Raw genomic sequence first — 15249 nt, 5'->3', positions numbered from 1 at the left:
AAACTTGGACCACAGGAACACCAGACTTCTCAAGAATAAATGCTGCTGAGATTGAGGTTATGAGACGCACTGCAGGATCACAAAATGGGACCATAAAAGAAATTATGATATCCTGAAAGAACTCGAAACCGAACCAATATTACAATATGTAAACAATCAAAGGAAAAACTGAGAAAATCATGTCAGAAGAATGGATGGAACACACATTTTCAAATAAATTCTGCAGTATGCTCCCGGTGGAAGATCAGTTGGTCATCTATACTGTTTTCGCTGTAAGAAAAATCCTAATGTAAACACAAGCACGTGGCTGTCATATCTGTGATTAGCTCACAGTTGAAATACTCACACGATGCAGGAAAATATAGTCCGCATTTAGAAACCATCATCTTGTATTATTTGAAAAATAAAAAATTGAATTCTAGTTGTTAAATACAATGAAACATATAACTTCACTCATATGTAAAACGATATGTAAAAGAAAAGCTACTTTTATATTTTGTTATGTACTATGAATGCGGATGAATACAAACAGTGATACTGAGGTAGTCTGTTCTTGTAACAAGTTGGCGTCACTTGAGCTCGTAGTTGTTCACGTAAGTACGTGGTACTGAAATATGGCTTCTGCATCCTCGGTGTGTGTAGTTATTAATCACAAGAGTAAAAACCCTCTCGGGAGAAAAACAAATAGTCTTAAATGTATATAATAAGTAATGTGAGTTTTAATTAGAGTAATTATAAAGTAAACGTTTCCTAAGCAAATTAATGCACAGTAGTAAGGTTAGGCCTACTTGACGAGTAACGGGAAATGTTTAACATGAAACAGAATGTACAACAGTAGGCGGGAACATGTACTGAGAATCTATGGCGCCAAACAGCAGCCAATGAAGCCTCACTTCAGTCACGTGCTATTGTTTATTTTAGGATTTTTCTTACAGCGAAAAGATTATAGCTAAAAGATAGGCTGATGTGAGACTGTAACAGACCACCTGGTCTAATACAGGTTTTATTACGATATATCTTTATTGCTTATGTAATAGGTAAATTTGTAAAATTGTGACAATATAATTCAGAAATTCCGAAGAAAAAAACACACATGCAGAAATAACACTTCTTTCAATGAGAATAACATTTTGCTATTTACGTACCACAGTCATGTAAGGTTATATACGTACCTGGGGCATAACTACTACAGCACAAAAGACTGCAAAGTGAGGAGGTTAAATTGACCTCATTATCCGTTTTGTTTTAGTTCCTTCAACAATGACGTAATTCTAACATAATTTAAAAATTGGTAGTCGGCCAACTATACACAATGATCAAATCTTCATTCCACTCACTAAACCTCAAGTTTCTCGCACCCCTTGCACTTGATTTCACTCATAACAGGGGATCCTTACTGGTACCAGAGGTGAAGGGAAGTGTGTGCAGCATGCTGCTAACTAACATGGGAGTTACCAACAGATAGAAATTAAATATTTCACAACCATTGCAATCAGACTAGCTTCAATTTTACTAACACTACATAGCCCTGTGAACTTGCTCTAGGTACTCCTCTCGTACGTATAGCTACTTATAATATGTATATTTTACACTTGAGAATAATACAAACACAAGGGACATACCCACGTTAAAAAGTGCATAACAATATTGGCATTATGTCAAAAGCACATTACCTGATCTTCATACGATCCCTCCAAAAACTGTGACATGAAAGTCTCAGGTCTGAATCTCTTGACAACAGGTGGATCCGTGTCTGTGTCCTCATCCTCTTCAACATCCTTGTCTGCTTTACGTTTCTGAGATGCTGTAGGTTGCTGAGATTGATCTTTTGCATCCTGAAAAACAGTCAAGAACGATCATAGTATTCAAATCTTTCCTTAGGCGCAACTAGCTTAATTTTATGATTTCGAGAGCTATATTGGCAAGGCTTCCTAACCTGGGAGCTGAGGGGAAGAAGGTGGACAAGCTATTTTAGCAGTGGATTTGATACCTTCTTCAACTTTACATATACTATCCAGAACCTATCTACGAGATAAACAAGATGGCATAAAAACCTAAAAATAATATTTTCGTGGACTTGTCCCCCTTTGCAAATTGACGACAGACTTAATCGCTCATCTAAAATTCGTGTGACTGCAAATCTGTGTATATTTTTGTGTGACTTTACTTTGTTTATAATATGATTTATCTTTTTATTCCTATTATTGTATTTGTATTTGTATTGGTCTGGAAGAGAAGACCTGATGGCTGTAACTACACCAAAATAAATAAATGAACGAACAAACGAACAAACAAACAAACAAATAAATAAATGGAATAAATGACTAAATAAATAAATAAATAAATAAATAGAAAAATCATTCAATAAATAAATAAATAAGTAAATAAATAATAAATAAATAAATAAATGGAATGAATGAATAAATAAATAAATAAATAAATAAATAAACAAATAAATGAATCAATAAATAAAAAAAATCACTCAATAAATAAATAAATAAATAAGTAAATAGCCTAAATAATAAATAAATAAATGAAATGAATGAAAAAATAAATAAATAAATAAGTAAATAAATATTAAAGAAATAAATGAATGAATAAATAAATAAATAAATAAATGGAATGAATGATTAAATATATAAATAAATCAATAAGTAAATAAATAAATAAATGGAATAAATGAATAAATAAATAAAGAAATCACTCAATAAATAAATAAATGAATAAATAAATCACTCAATAAATAGATAAATAAGTAAATAAATAAATAAATGAATAAATAAATGAATGAATAAATAAATAAATAGAATGAATGAATACATAAATAAATAAATGAATAAGTGAATGAATGAATGAATAAATGAATAAGTAAATAAATAAGTAAATAAATAGAATGACTGAATAAATAAGTAAGTAAATGAATAAATGAATGAATAAATAAATACATAATTATTATACTTGTTATTTTTATTATGTTTATGATTGCATATTCCCCATACGAATGTATTGGAGTTGTAATCATACTTCCAGATAACTCTTGAAGATAATTTTAACTTGCATCGTAACAGGATTCAACCTAATGCTCCAGCCAGGTTATATGACATTAATTCTATCAGGGATAAACTCTGGCTTGATCAATCTATGGTTATGTAAAGTAAGCTACATACTCAGTGCTAAGATACATTACTATACAGGGTGTGTCTAAATTCCCATTAAAGACTTTGAGGACTTGTAGTGGGGACCAAGACATTTAAGTTTTGGATAGGAACTCATGTCCCCTACAAACAAAACACCCCACAACACACGTTCAAATTTCCCGCATTTTCGGTGCCAATGACTAGGGTATTACGTACATCATTCAAAGATCACCTTATGTCCTGTGTCCGCTACAGGTTTGTTGTCATGCCATTCAGTTGATTTGTAAACTGCCCGGAGATGTGCCGATCAGTTGACATCCATACCTGCTGTAATGCTTGTGGTAATTTGTTTATCATTCTTCACTTCAAGTCGAGCTGTAATTCATTGGCAGTGTGTTGCTGTTAAACATGGTTAACTACACATTTAGGGAATATGTCGATATGATGTTATTGTACAACGAAGCTCAGTGCAATGTGGTTTCAGCATGATGGCGCACCACCTCATTTTGCTCTTGCAGTCCGAGGTCATCTGGATCAACGATTGGGCAACAGTGCATAGATCAATTGCTTGCCCTGCACGTTTGTCCAACTTGATTCCGCTAGACTACTTTCTGTGAGGCCACATGAAGAGATTGATTTACGAGATCCCTGTGGAATCAGAGAAAGATCTAGTGCAGGTTATGGCTGTGCGGATGTTAGACTACCAGGTATTGGTGATCATATGTACCAAAACATGGTATGTAGATACCGTGTGTGTGTTTAAGTCGCTGGTCATCACATCAAGACCTTCCTGTAAGTGGACTCTCAAGGAAAACAACGTATAGTAAGCAGCAGAAGTGGGAGAGTTCAACATGTGATGTGATGGTGTTTTGTTTGTAGCAGAAAAACGGCATGTTTCCGGACATGAGTTTCTATGCAAAACTTAATCATCTTGGTCCCCACTACAATCCTCAAAGTAACAACTCCAATAGATTCTATGAGATTCCTCACTAATATTAACAGCATCAAAATGACAATAGAAGAAAAAGCACTGATTCAATATGAAAAACTTATCAGATTACCGTGAAACAATTGGCATTCATACAGTCCTCTCTATAGATTTTAAACTCAAAAAAGTTTCATATCCATGGTTCAAGAATTAAAACAGAAAATCAATATCCCGAATTTAAAAGAAAACTTACAAATTAAACCAAACCCTTTAACTCTATTAAATATAGAATATAATCTAAATTTAACAGAAGAAATACTGAAATCAGAAGTAAACACTGAAATAATGAAACAATTGTCTTTAGAGACAATTAATATTAGGTACCCTCCACAAAACAGGCTTCATTTATACAACGATGGATCCTTGATCTCCAGAAAACAAGGTGCCAGTGCAGGTGTTACATGCTGTCTCTTCTCACTTTATAGATCTCTTGGGTATGGAACAACAAGTTTTGACGGAGAAATCGTTGCAATAAGTGAAAGTCTCAGGAATCTTCTATGCCACATCAATAAATTTAAGAATGCAGTTATATTGTCAGACTCCAAAGCAGCTATTCTATCAACAGTCTCTAAATACACACCTTCATCTCAAACAGCAAAAATAACTAAAATGCTCTCTCAATTAATATCACTCAATAAAAGAATTGTGTTCCAATGGATACCATCCCATTGTGGAATCCTGGGAAACGAGAATGCGGATGCATTAGCAAAGAAGGGCAGCACTGCTACTTACAGACCTGTTAGTAAATCTACATATTACTCTGTGAAAAGATTTATTAAATCTACATACTTAGACTTCAACAAACAAAATTTGATAACACAATCACAAGGGAAAAAATGGAACTCTCTGCATCATAATCCACAGTTAATTCCAGATTTACTACGAAAATCGTCTTTAGCTGCATTTAGATTGGCAACAGGCCATGATTGTTTGGCCAAACACCTGCATAGAATTGGAATATATCAGTCCCCTAACTGCCCATTGTGCAATTCAAACCAAGAAATGGATTCACAACACCTCAGAATCTGTGCTTCTATGGCTGACCATGATAATATCTTTGAAAAGTATTGGAGTGCAAGAGGTCAAATGACTTTATTGTCAAACGTCTGGCATTAGAAAACAACAACAACAATCCTCAAAGTCTGTAATGAGAATTTAAACACACCCTGTATAGTACGACTCTATTTCACTGCAGCACCAAGACTATATAATTAGGCCTACCATGTACAGGATACCCATCCCGTGGAAAGTCTTCAGTATACTTACTTTTGCATGTAACCTGCAGGAGACAATACCATGGCTGTGAAGTACATTCTGGCCATCTATCATTTCCTTCTTACTCTTGAAGTGTATGTAAAGAACAGTGTCACCTCGCAATCGTGGTCTAATCTTATGAGAGCCTAATCCCAATGTACAATTCAGCAGCTGCTTCAAATTCTGTCAACATAAAAATATCAGAATTATTTATCTGTAGGCCTAATGGTATATCTGTTAAATGGGTTATAACACAACACAATGATCGTGAAGGTAATAAAGTCTGGATTGGCTCATACTCATATTTTTCTTTTCACACTAGTAATAAGACAGCCTTAAACAAGATTGAATTGTGTTCACTATCACTTAAGGGGAGAGGTAGGGCCTACACTATTGGCCTGCAAAATTTTAGTGAAATTCATTTTTTTTATCTCAGCTACTTACTTACTTACTGGCTTTTAAGGAACCCGGAGGTTCATTGCCACCCTCACATAAGCCCGCCACCGGTCCCTATCCTGAGCTAGATTAATCCATTCTCTATCATCATATCCCACCTCCCTCAAATCCATTTTAATATTATCTTCCCATCTACGTCTCGGCCTCCCTAAAGGTCTTTTTCCCTCTGGCCTCCAACTAACACTCTATATGCATTTCTGGATTCGCCCATATGTGCTACATGCCCTGCCCATCTCAAACGTCTGGATTTAATGTTCCTAATTATGTCACGTGAAGAATACAATGCGTGCAGTTCTGTGTTGTGCAACTTCCTCCATTCTCCTGTAATTCATCCCTCTTAGCCCCAAATATTTTCCTAAGCACCTTATTCTCAAACACCTTAACCTATGTTCCTCTCTCAAAGTGAGAGTCCAAGTTTCACAACCATAAAGAACAACCGGTAATATAACTGTTTTATAAATTCTAACTTTCAGATTTTTTGACAGCAGACCGGATGATAAAAGCTTCTCAACCGAATAATAACAGGCATTTCCCATATTTATTCTGAGTTTAATTTCCTCCCGAGTATCTCAGCTACTATAAAAGCTAAATTAACAAAACTTTTCATGCTTAATATACATGCATTACACTTTATAAAACACTATTTAGAATATTAAAATAGTTAATAATTTCCTGCAAAAATAATATCAAAGTTGCGTAATTTTTTTTACAACCGTAAAGCATTTACATAATAAAATATACAATTAATAAAATATCTACATGATTCTTTCACTGGAATGTTTTAAAGACCTACATCAACAACATAGTTTAGAATCTTTCACCTATTCGTTCAGGAAATATATTTTTCTTAATAAAATTTTTTAGAAAATTTAATATTGAAGGTAGCAATTAAAAGAAATTTCTTGAAGGAATAGGTAGTTGTTGAGATAGGTTTTTAAAATACTCCAGTAAAAGAATCATGCAGATATTTAATTAATTGTATAGGCCTATTTTATTATGTGACTACTTTACGATTATAAAAAAAAAAAAATCCAAATTTGATATTATTTTTACAGGTAAGCTTAGAGCTATTTTAATATTCTGAACAGTGTTTTATAAAGTGTAATGTATGTATAATAAGTATGAAAAGTTTTGTTCATTTAACTTTTATAGTAGCTGAGATAAAAAAAAAAGAATTTCACTAAATTTTTACAGGCCAAGGGTGTGTACCTCCCCTCTTAATGACACGATATAAAGGAAAACTTTACATGGCAATAAGTTGCAGGACAAAATCGATGCCTATACCGACACTTCAATAGTAGCCTACAGTAAAGGAAGTACATAGGTTAAGAGGGATGATGGATGAAATTTTGGTCATATTGCCTATGTCATAGATGCAAAGACTACTTGTGAGTGAATCAAGCGCGCATTCAAGACATCATATTGGTCAACTCTCAAACGTCAAGCAGCCTTGAATTTTTTTTCTGTATGTTTGATATCAAGTGTATAATCTCAAGTAAAAAAAGTATTAACGCTTTATTTAACGTTACGTTTTATGTTTCTTAGAAATGCAACTTTATTTGAGAATTTTTTTTTTCTATTTATATAACCATAGGTAATATCTGATAATAGTACCAGAACATTTCGATAACTATGATACTGTTTTGTTTTGTCTTTTTGTATCAATTAAACACCTCTAATGTTATTTATTTCAATGATGTATGTTATTCAAAGTTACGAAATCTTTCCATGTCCACCAAATGCTATTTCGAGAATGATGAGCAAAACTCGAAACGCACAAGAGTTACGAGACGAGACTCGAAAGACAAGTGCAACGAACACAGCGAGTGAGAGCGGCAGTTAGTTTTGTTCATCTCTAGCACCTACAGTCTCATTCCATGATAGAAAGAGATATGTCATTTCCTGTTTCGTTCTCAATTTACACACTACGTTAACCTCCAAAACATGCAGCCAACTCCAAAAGCTCTCTCCCTGGAACAGTCTCTTCCACACATCGCTTATCATTAATAAGAATTATGATGGAATGAAGAAATGTTGAAATAATGTTGATTTCTAGGAATGAAGTATTATATCCATTATAAGCATATCTTGCATATTAATTACAATATTCAATCTGGAAGACTGTAGGCTGTAACATGCATTCCATAGTAGGCTTAAATGAGCCTATGGGTAAAATTTAAAAACTGGAAAATTACTGCTATAAATAAAGTCATCCAAAGCAGCCATAGAATCTGTAGGTTCCTCAGACCCTGAGTCTTCATCAATCCAAGACTGTCAAAATGCCATACAACTATTACAAGCAAAACACAAAATCGTGGTACTACAGTGGGTCCCCGGGCACTGCAACTTATTTGCCAATGAGCAGGCCAATGCCTTGGCAAAAAAAGGTGCTAAAATTTTACAAACATTTCCTAAACCAACACCCTTTCAGACAATAAAATTATATATCAAAGAAGTTGCCCACAACATCCACTCTCATGAGATTGCAGAAAGAACATATGGCAAACACTGGAGAAGGGGCCTTCTATCAATACCTAACGGACCAAGAAGATTGGCAGTCGCGCATTTCCGCCTTGCAACTGGTCATGACTGCTTGGCGCAGCATCTCCACCGTTTCGGTATTTATCAACATCCAACCTGTACCCTTTGTGACCTTCAAGAAGCGATGAATAAGGATCATCTCCAATGCTGCCCAGCTCTAAAATCACTGACAGAATGTGCCAGATACTGGGAGGTGAGAAGCCTCATGCCTCTGTTTAGTTCTTAGTTCTTTAAGGATTTTGTTTAGTTCCTTTATTAGATTTAATTTTAAGTTGTATTAAGTGAATTGTTTTAATCTTGAGGTTGTGTTTAGGTAAAAGATAAGTTATCTATGTCCCTGTCATTCGCATAAATAAATAACTTCAATTTCTTAATAAAGTACTAGAAAACATACCGGTATTTCTTTATATTTAATTTTTTTTTATTTTCCACCACCAACTTCATGCAGTTTCTTTTTGCTGGCATCAAGTAAATTTTGAATTGCTGGATTTCCCCTGGTTATTTCGTGATTGCAGAGGAGGAATCAACTGACTGGAGACGTCGATTATTATTGAAGAATTCACAAGATCTCTACAAAGTCTGAAAATAGGTAAGCTTTTCTTAGGTATTTTTAATGAAATTCTAGTATGGCTGCCTCAGCTGTCATGTCCATAATTAAAAATCATGCATTAATTTTGTTTATGAGCACTAGTTATTTTTAAGTTAGTAAAATAATACTTTAGATCCATTCTATGATTGACAGAGGCTGTCTTATGGAGCTTTTCGTAGAGAAACTAGCGCACATGTACTTATGATGATTTTGGAAGTGAAAATTTTGAATTTATACGAGATATTTGTGGAGATGGAGTTAAAGAAGGATTAAAATTTTGCAGACTGTTGTTTTATTAATTTTTGTTTCAAGTCTTCGGTAGACCTAACGTATGCTAATCACAGTTGCAAACTGATAAGTTTTTGCAGTTCAGCACATTGTTGCGACAATCGTAAACAGACCATTAGTACATAGGTATCAAATTAGACTTCATTCTCCTCTGTGCTTCTGAAGTACACTTAGCGGCAAAAAGAATGGGCAGACTCTTGGTCGATAGAAATGCTAAGTTCTATCGCGCGGTTCATTCGTGTAAACGTAACCCACTGCAAGGCATTGCTGTGGTGTCTCTTCATTGAAAGTCGTCCGTCTATAATGTAGTAAACCTTACGAGCAGTGTGTGGCCCAGTGGTAAGAAGTCTGACATCCGTACCAGAGGTTGTGAGTTCGCCTCCCGGTACGGTAAAATTATTATTATTATTTTTTTTTTAACTTTTACTTAATTTATTAGTTTACATGTGAAATGGCATTTGTTAACAAACTTCGTTATGCCTGCCTTCTAAAAATATAAACAAAAATACTTGTTTCACATCCTAAAAAACCGGACACATATCAAACACAAATAAATAATTAAATTAAAAAAACAAACAATTTTTCAATATATTAACAAAACAAGGCCTGTGATGGGGACTAGTATCTCTTCCACAAACCACCTGCGTCAACAACTGCCCTCATTCTGCGCGGTATGGAGTCCACAAGATTAAGGAACAGGTCTAAATTCTTGGCCATCTCCTCCCATGCATCTAGAACTCTGTCACAATTCTTCAGGTGTCCGAACGGGTGGTTGTTCTGCCCAATTAGAGCGTAGGATCCTTTTGACTGCAGCCCACAAATTTTGAATCGGATTCATATCTGGTGAATTTGGAGGCCAGTCGACTGGGTCGACATCACACCTCCTCGTAAACCATCTTTGAATCCAGTTGGCGGTGTGTATGGGATGATTATCCTGCTGGAAGAAAAGTGTTCCTTCTGGATATCGTTTTCCGTTGTATTAACAGATAGCAGTATTGCTTGAAAAAGGAGGGAGGTTTATTATTTATTAGAGTTTGGGCATATTCTAAGAGATATCGTCACATAATTATAGCTTTGCGAGACACTTATGATGGCAAATTTGTAATTAAAAAAAGAAGATTCGGGGAGATTCGAACCTTGTATTACTATCAACTTGTTCAATAGACCAATGCCGTAACGACTTACGCTACTGTGACTAGTTAATATCATGCAAATCTAGTCTTTCAGATGAAGCTCCCTGTAAAGCAGATTTGAATAATTTCAAGGGAAAATTTGTTCCGGGGCCGGGTATCGATCCCGGGACCTCTGGTTGAATGTACCAGCACTCCGCCAACTGAGCTACCTGGGAACTCCACCTGACACCGTCTCAACCCTTCCCTTTATATCCACACAACTCGCATGGGCTGACGAAATGCCAGAGACCCACATCGAGTGCACACAATCTCTATGTGACTTGGAATTGTGGTTTTCTGTCAACGTACACATTGACGTATATATTATGCAAATCTGGTCTTTCAGATGAAGCTCCCTGTAAAGCAGATTTGAATAATTTCAAGGGAAAATTTGTTCCGGGGCCGGGTATCGATCCCGGGACCTCTGGTTGAATGTACCAGCGCTCCGCCAACTGAGTTCGGCATAATACGTGGTTCTCCTGTTCATATTCGCTCCGGTTGATTTTGTATTTATCAATTTTATTATTATTTCACTCTTCAAGGGCCCTGGTGTATCTAGAATCAACCTGCCATTCGATTTTATTACATATTTTTAGACTCTTAAACAAAATACAGCAAATTTAAATGGTTTAATATGTGTTATCTAGTGAACTACGGCTTTGACGAGACGAGCATGCGCAATGTATGTCTCTGGAACTTAGAAATTGTCGGCCGGCCCATTCTTTTTGCCGCTAAGTGCACATAATAATTTCGTTTATTTCCTTGAGCTCAACAATGCAGTAGGTGTAATGGAATAAAACGTTCATTGTGATAAAGTGAAATAAATGTTCGATTAGATAGACTCACTCTTTAGAAATTGTTTTCGAAAAATGAATGATCTCTAATAAACGTCTTTGAAGTATTGGGCCTGCGTGGGAAACGCAATATTTCAAACTTCTTCGTGAGAACTGTTAGTTAAAAAAAAAAAAAAAATATTCACTTGGGGGGTCTGAATCCGAAAGTGTTTTAGAATTCGATGATTTGGCGGAGAGTGATGTTAAAGAGACGAGTGTTCATGAATTCCTTTGTGGCAATGTGGCAATGTTTCAGATGGAATTCAGCAGCCTATTTTAAGTGTCTGGAACAGATGCATTATAGGACCCACCCCGAGTATTCCATAGTATCGATTATATATTGTATATTTTCGATTATTATATCAAGTATGCCATCTTAACAATACTAAATATACAGTACTATAAAAATGTATAATTTAATAAAACCAACAATAATGATATTAAGCTCATATTAGTCACCTTTGTTATACAATATATTAAATTTATTCAAAATAAAGTTAAAGAAACAAACCAAAGCTAAACTTAAAAAACACAGTAACATTAAACTTTCAAACAATACAACATTGGTATTAATACAACAATAAAATTAAGTTCATATTAGTCATCTTTATAATATATTATAAAATACTAATTCTACTCAATTTATACTGCATTTTTGGTACAGGGAAAATATTAGTCTTTCACAAAAACACATTTTTACTAGTATTTTCCCTGGACCAAAGAATTAAAAACAAAATTGGTGTAAAATTAGCATTTTACCATGGATCTCACTGCAGATGTTCCGTTTCACCTTCTCCGTTATCCGAGTGATTTCACAAAGTGCTATGATACGGCGTTCCTGTGTCTATCATTTAATACCTTGTAATTTCCAATGACATCTCCACAGGAGTTCATCTCGTTTACTTTTAAATTTCTTCAGTCTCATCCCAGGATTGCATGTTTCGCAAAACATTTCACTCCTAAGTAAACCACATTCGCATAAAAAAAAACCATAAACATAGCCTACATGTCTTTATTCATGGATAAAGCTACTAAAAAGTTTACAACTTATTTATTATTTCATAATTTCCATTTCGAGGCCTACATTTTAAATCAAGAGGGAGAATTTGATCCACTTCTTTTTTATATTTAACTATAGCATTCGAAATTGCCGCCATGATTATTATCAAACTAATTTACAACAATATTGATTGGTTGGCAACATAATCAAAACAATATAGGCCTATATCGATCATTTAATTGATCGAAACGCAACTTCCGTTGACCTTTTTTTTGTGGCTTAGCATATTTCTATATTTAGGGTGGGTCCTATAATGCATCTGTTCCAAGTGTCTTTACAGGCAGATTAGTACAGATCTTATGCTTGACTAGAATATAGTGTAGTGAAAGCTGCTTATTGTTTCGTTTGTCGATTCAGGAACATAAAATATCAGGGTACATTTTCGTTTTAGATATTACTTACAGCACTTTTCACTGTATATGTAGCACCGCATTCGCACCCCCAACTGTGAAATCCTGGCATTGCCACTGCATACCAAAAGTCTAAACTAACCTAACCTGTTACAGATTCGCATATGAAAGGCTAATCAAAAGCTTGAACTAACCTAACCTAATCTGTCACAGATTCTCGCACAGTAAACTTAGAAAAATGCAACTTTGAAGTTTCGGTGTCGCGTGCTAGAAAAGAGCCAAAATTTACGAAGGTAAATACTTATTCGGTTGTTTCTTTAGGGGTTAAATGAGGGGGCAGCTAAGTGACATTAAGCCGAGACATGTGACAAGTTTAATATGTTAGTTGAGAGGTTTGTTACAGTGATATGAGGCCGAGGAATGTGACAATTATATAAATACAGTAAGTATATATGTAGTGTCGTGGATACCTAAGTTTCACCGAAATTGTATATATAAAAAAACCAGTGGTAGCGCAGGTCTGAGTTACCGTAATAGTAATTTTATGATTTTAACTTTATTCATGGATAGGTACATATTATGCCTGTATCTTTTGCCTTTATGTAGCCTATGTCACAAAATCTTAACAATTGCTAATGCAAGAGACCAACTGGTGAGAGTAATGAAGACTGAGAAGTCTATATTTGTAACTAACATTCGGTCACTTAATTTTTACATTCCTGTCCACTACCAAATATCAACTCACCCCAATATCTCTTGTTGGAAGTCCTCGTACAAATAGTACGTATATATCCCACAAAGCTGCCTGATTTTCTGCAGCCAATGCTTGTTCCTCCGCAGTCTTGTCCGAATCATTTTCATTATCCTTATTTTCATCATTACTTTTGTTCTCTTCTTCGTTCTCCTTCTTAATGGAATTCTCTACTTCGGACACTTGTTCCAATACAGTTGAAGTAGTGGTCGGTTTTGTTTCTTCTGGGGCAGAGTCATTTTTTTCAAGAGTATTTTGATCACTTATTGCAACGTTTTCTTTTTTTACTTTAATTTCTGAATCCTGAACTGAAACTTCTTCGTTTTCTGTATTTTGTGCAGTAGGTAAATCATTTTCTCTTTCCAAATGGTTATTCGTAACTGTTTCTCCATTAAGTGGTGTACATTTTTCTGAATCCATTTTAACGCTATTCAGCTACGCCTTCTTATAAGAAAATTATTTCGAACGTATCGATACATCCATTACTTCCTATGATCAAAGAAGAAACACGTCCTTCGAATGTTTCTTATATTATTATGTCACAGCTACACTTGTTTATTTATCTAGTAATCCGATGTCTACCACTGACAAACAACTATCGAACGGCTATAAACATTCACAGGGATACTTTAGTTCTAGATTATGACAATAGAGAGCAGACGATACGACATGCAAATTTTATCGATTTCAGTCAACTTGTGTTGAAATACCCATTTATTTTTTATTTTCCCTTATCAGTACCTAATGTGCAATTCATTGAACGCCACAACAGAAGATATCGGATTTTACTCTATGATCGCTTTATTTCAGTACTACCAATATTAACTTTGAGTGAACCACGTCCTATTCATACACGCGACATTTCCATGCTTCGAACATAGAAATAGCTCGAAGTTACCATATCATTTGGTATTTATTTCCGACTAGCGATCCTTTATGAACGGATCTCCACTAAATAAACTGCCGGATTCTGTGGATGAAAGACTATCAGCGCCCCTATAGAATTCTAAGCGAAATGAATTCTATTCTCTTTGAACTGCAATGCACTGGCTACAAATACTATGGATATATATATATATATATATATATATATATATATATATATATGCAAATACTGTCTATTACCACAATCTGGTATATACAGTCACGAAGCTTGAGTTGTGAGGATGTTCCGATAGACTGTGCCGGTACTATTTAGCATAGTCTGTGATGAGGCGATAGTAGCGATCCTATTGGTTAGCAACTATCTATGGACGCATATTCGCTACGTATTGAGCTTCGCGACTATATTATACTCGACCCTAGATATTAGAAGTGCTAATACCACAGTTATACATGTTTTTTTTTTTTAAAGATGGGACATGACCGTTAAGCGGCCGAACTTGGAACTACAGTGCTATGTTGCCAATATGGACTACCATGCTGCCAGCTGATGGAAGCTAGCAATTGACGTTAAGATGGCTGACGTTAAAACATTCATTGACCATTGACGCAAAAGTAAGAAAACAATACAAAAATCGACAGAGAATCAAACACAAAACGTACCAATGCTAACATTGTGTGCACAATAAATGTTGCTAAGAGAGCTATAAGCACTCGCCATGTGGAAACAAAGTTTGGCAACTCAACCGTTGTTACCATAGCAACAGGCAACGAGATAGAAAGAGAAGACTATAGAGTGGCCATGTTGTCCTGTACAGCGCTCTTTGCGGTGCCACCGCGAAACACGGCAGATCTGTGCTAAGCCACTGCCATCGTGATCTAATACAGGCCGTAAGGCAAACCACGTGACTCGCTTAACAGCTGATCGCGAAAGGCGGTCTTTCAACC

General features: G+C 35.1%; 1 protein-coding gene across 1 annotated transcript in view; it reads right to left on the bottom strand.

Annotated features, from left to right (window-relative positions):
- LOC138706023 (tRNA (uracil-5-)-methyltransferase homolog B-like) overlaps nt 1–14099 on the bottom strand; it is a 46752-nt gene extending 32653 nt beyond the window's left edge. Inside the window, exons 1-3 of the mRNA XM_069834919.1 lie at nt 13414–14099; nt 5392–5562; nt 1674–1835 (exon numbers count right to left, since the gene is read on the bottom strand). Of these exons, the coding sequence (XP_069691020.1) occupies nt 1674–1835; nt 5392–5562; nt 13414–13839 (759 nt within the window). The 5' untranslated portion in view covers nt 13840–14099. The remainder of the gene's footprint in view (nt 1–1673; nt 1836–5391; nt 5563–13413) is intronic.
- Nucleotides 14100–15249: the final 1150 nt, after the last annotated feature.

This window comes from Periplaneta americana, chromosome 1 (assembly GCF_040183065.1).
Source record: "Periplaneta americana isolate PAMFEO1 chromosome 1, P.americana_PAMFEO1_priV1, whole genome shotgun sequence".
In the NCBI taxonomy this organism is placed as follows: domain Eukaryota; kingdom Metazoa; phylum Arthropoda; class Insecta; order Blattodea; family Blattidae; genus Periplaneta; species Periplaneta americana.
This window is presented reverse-complemented; position numbering and strand designations above follow the sequence as displayed.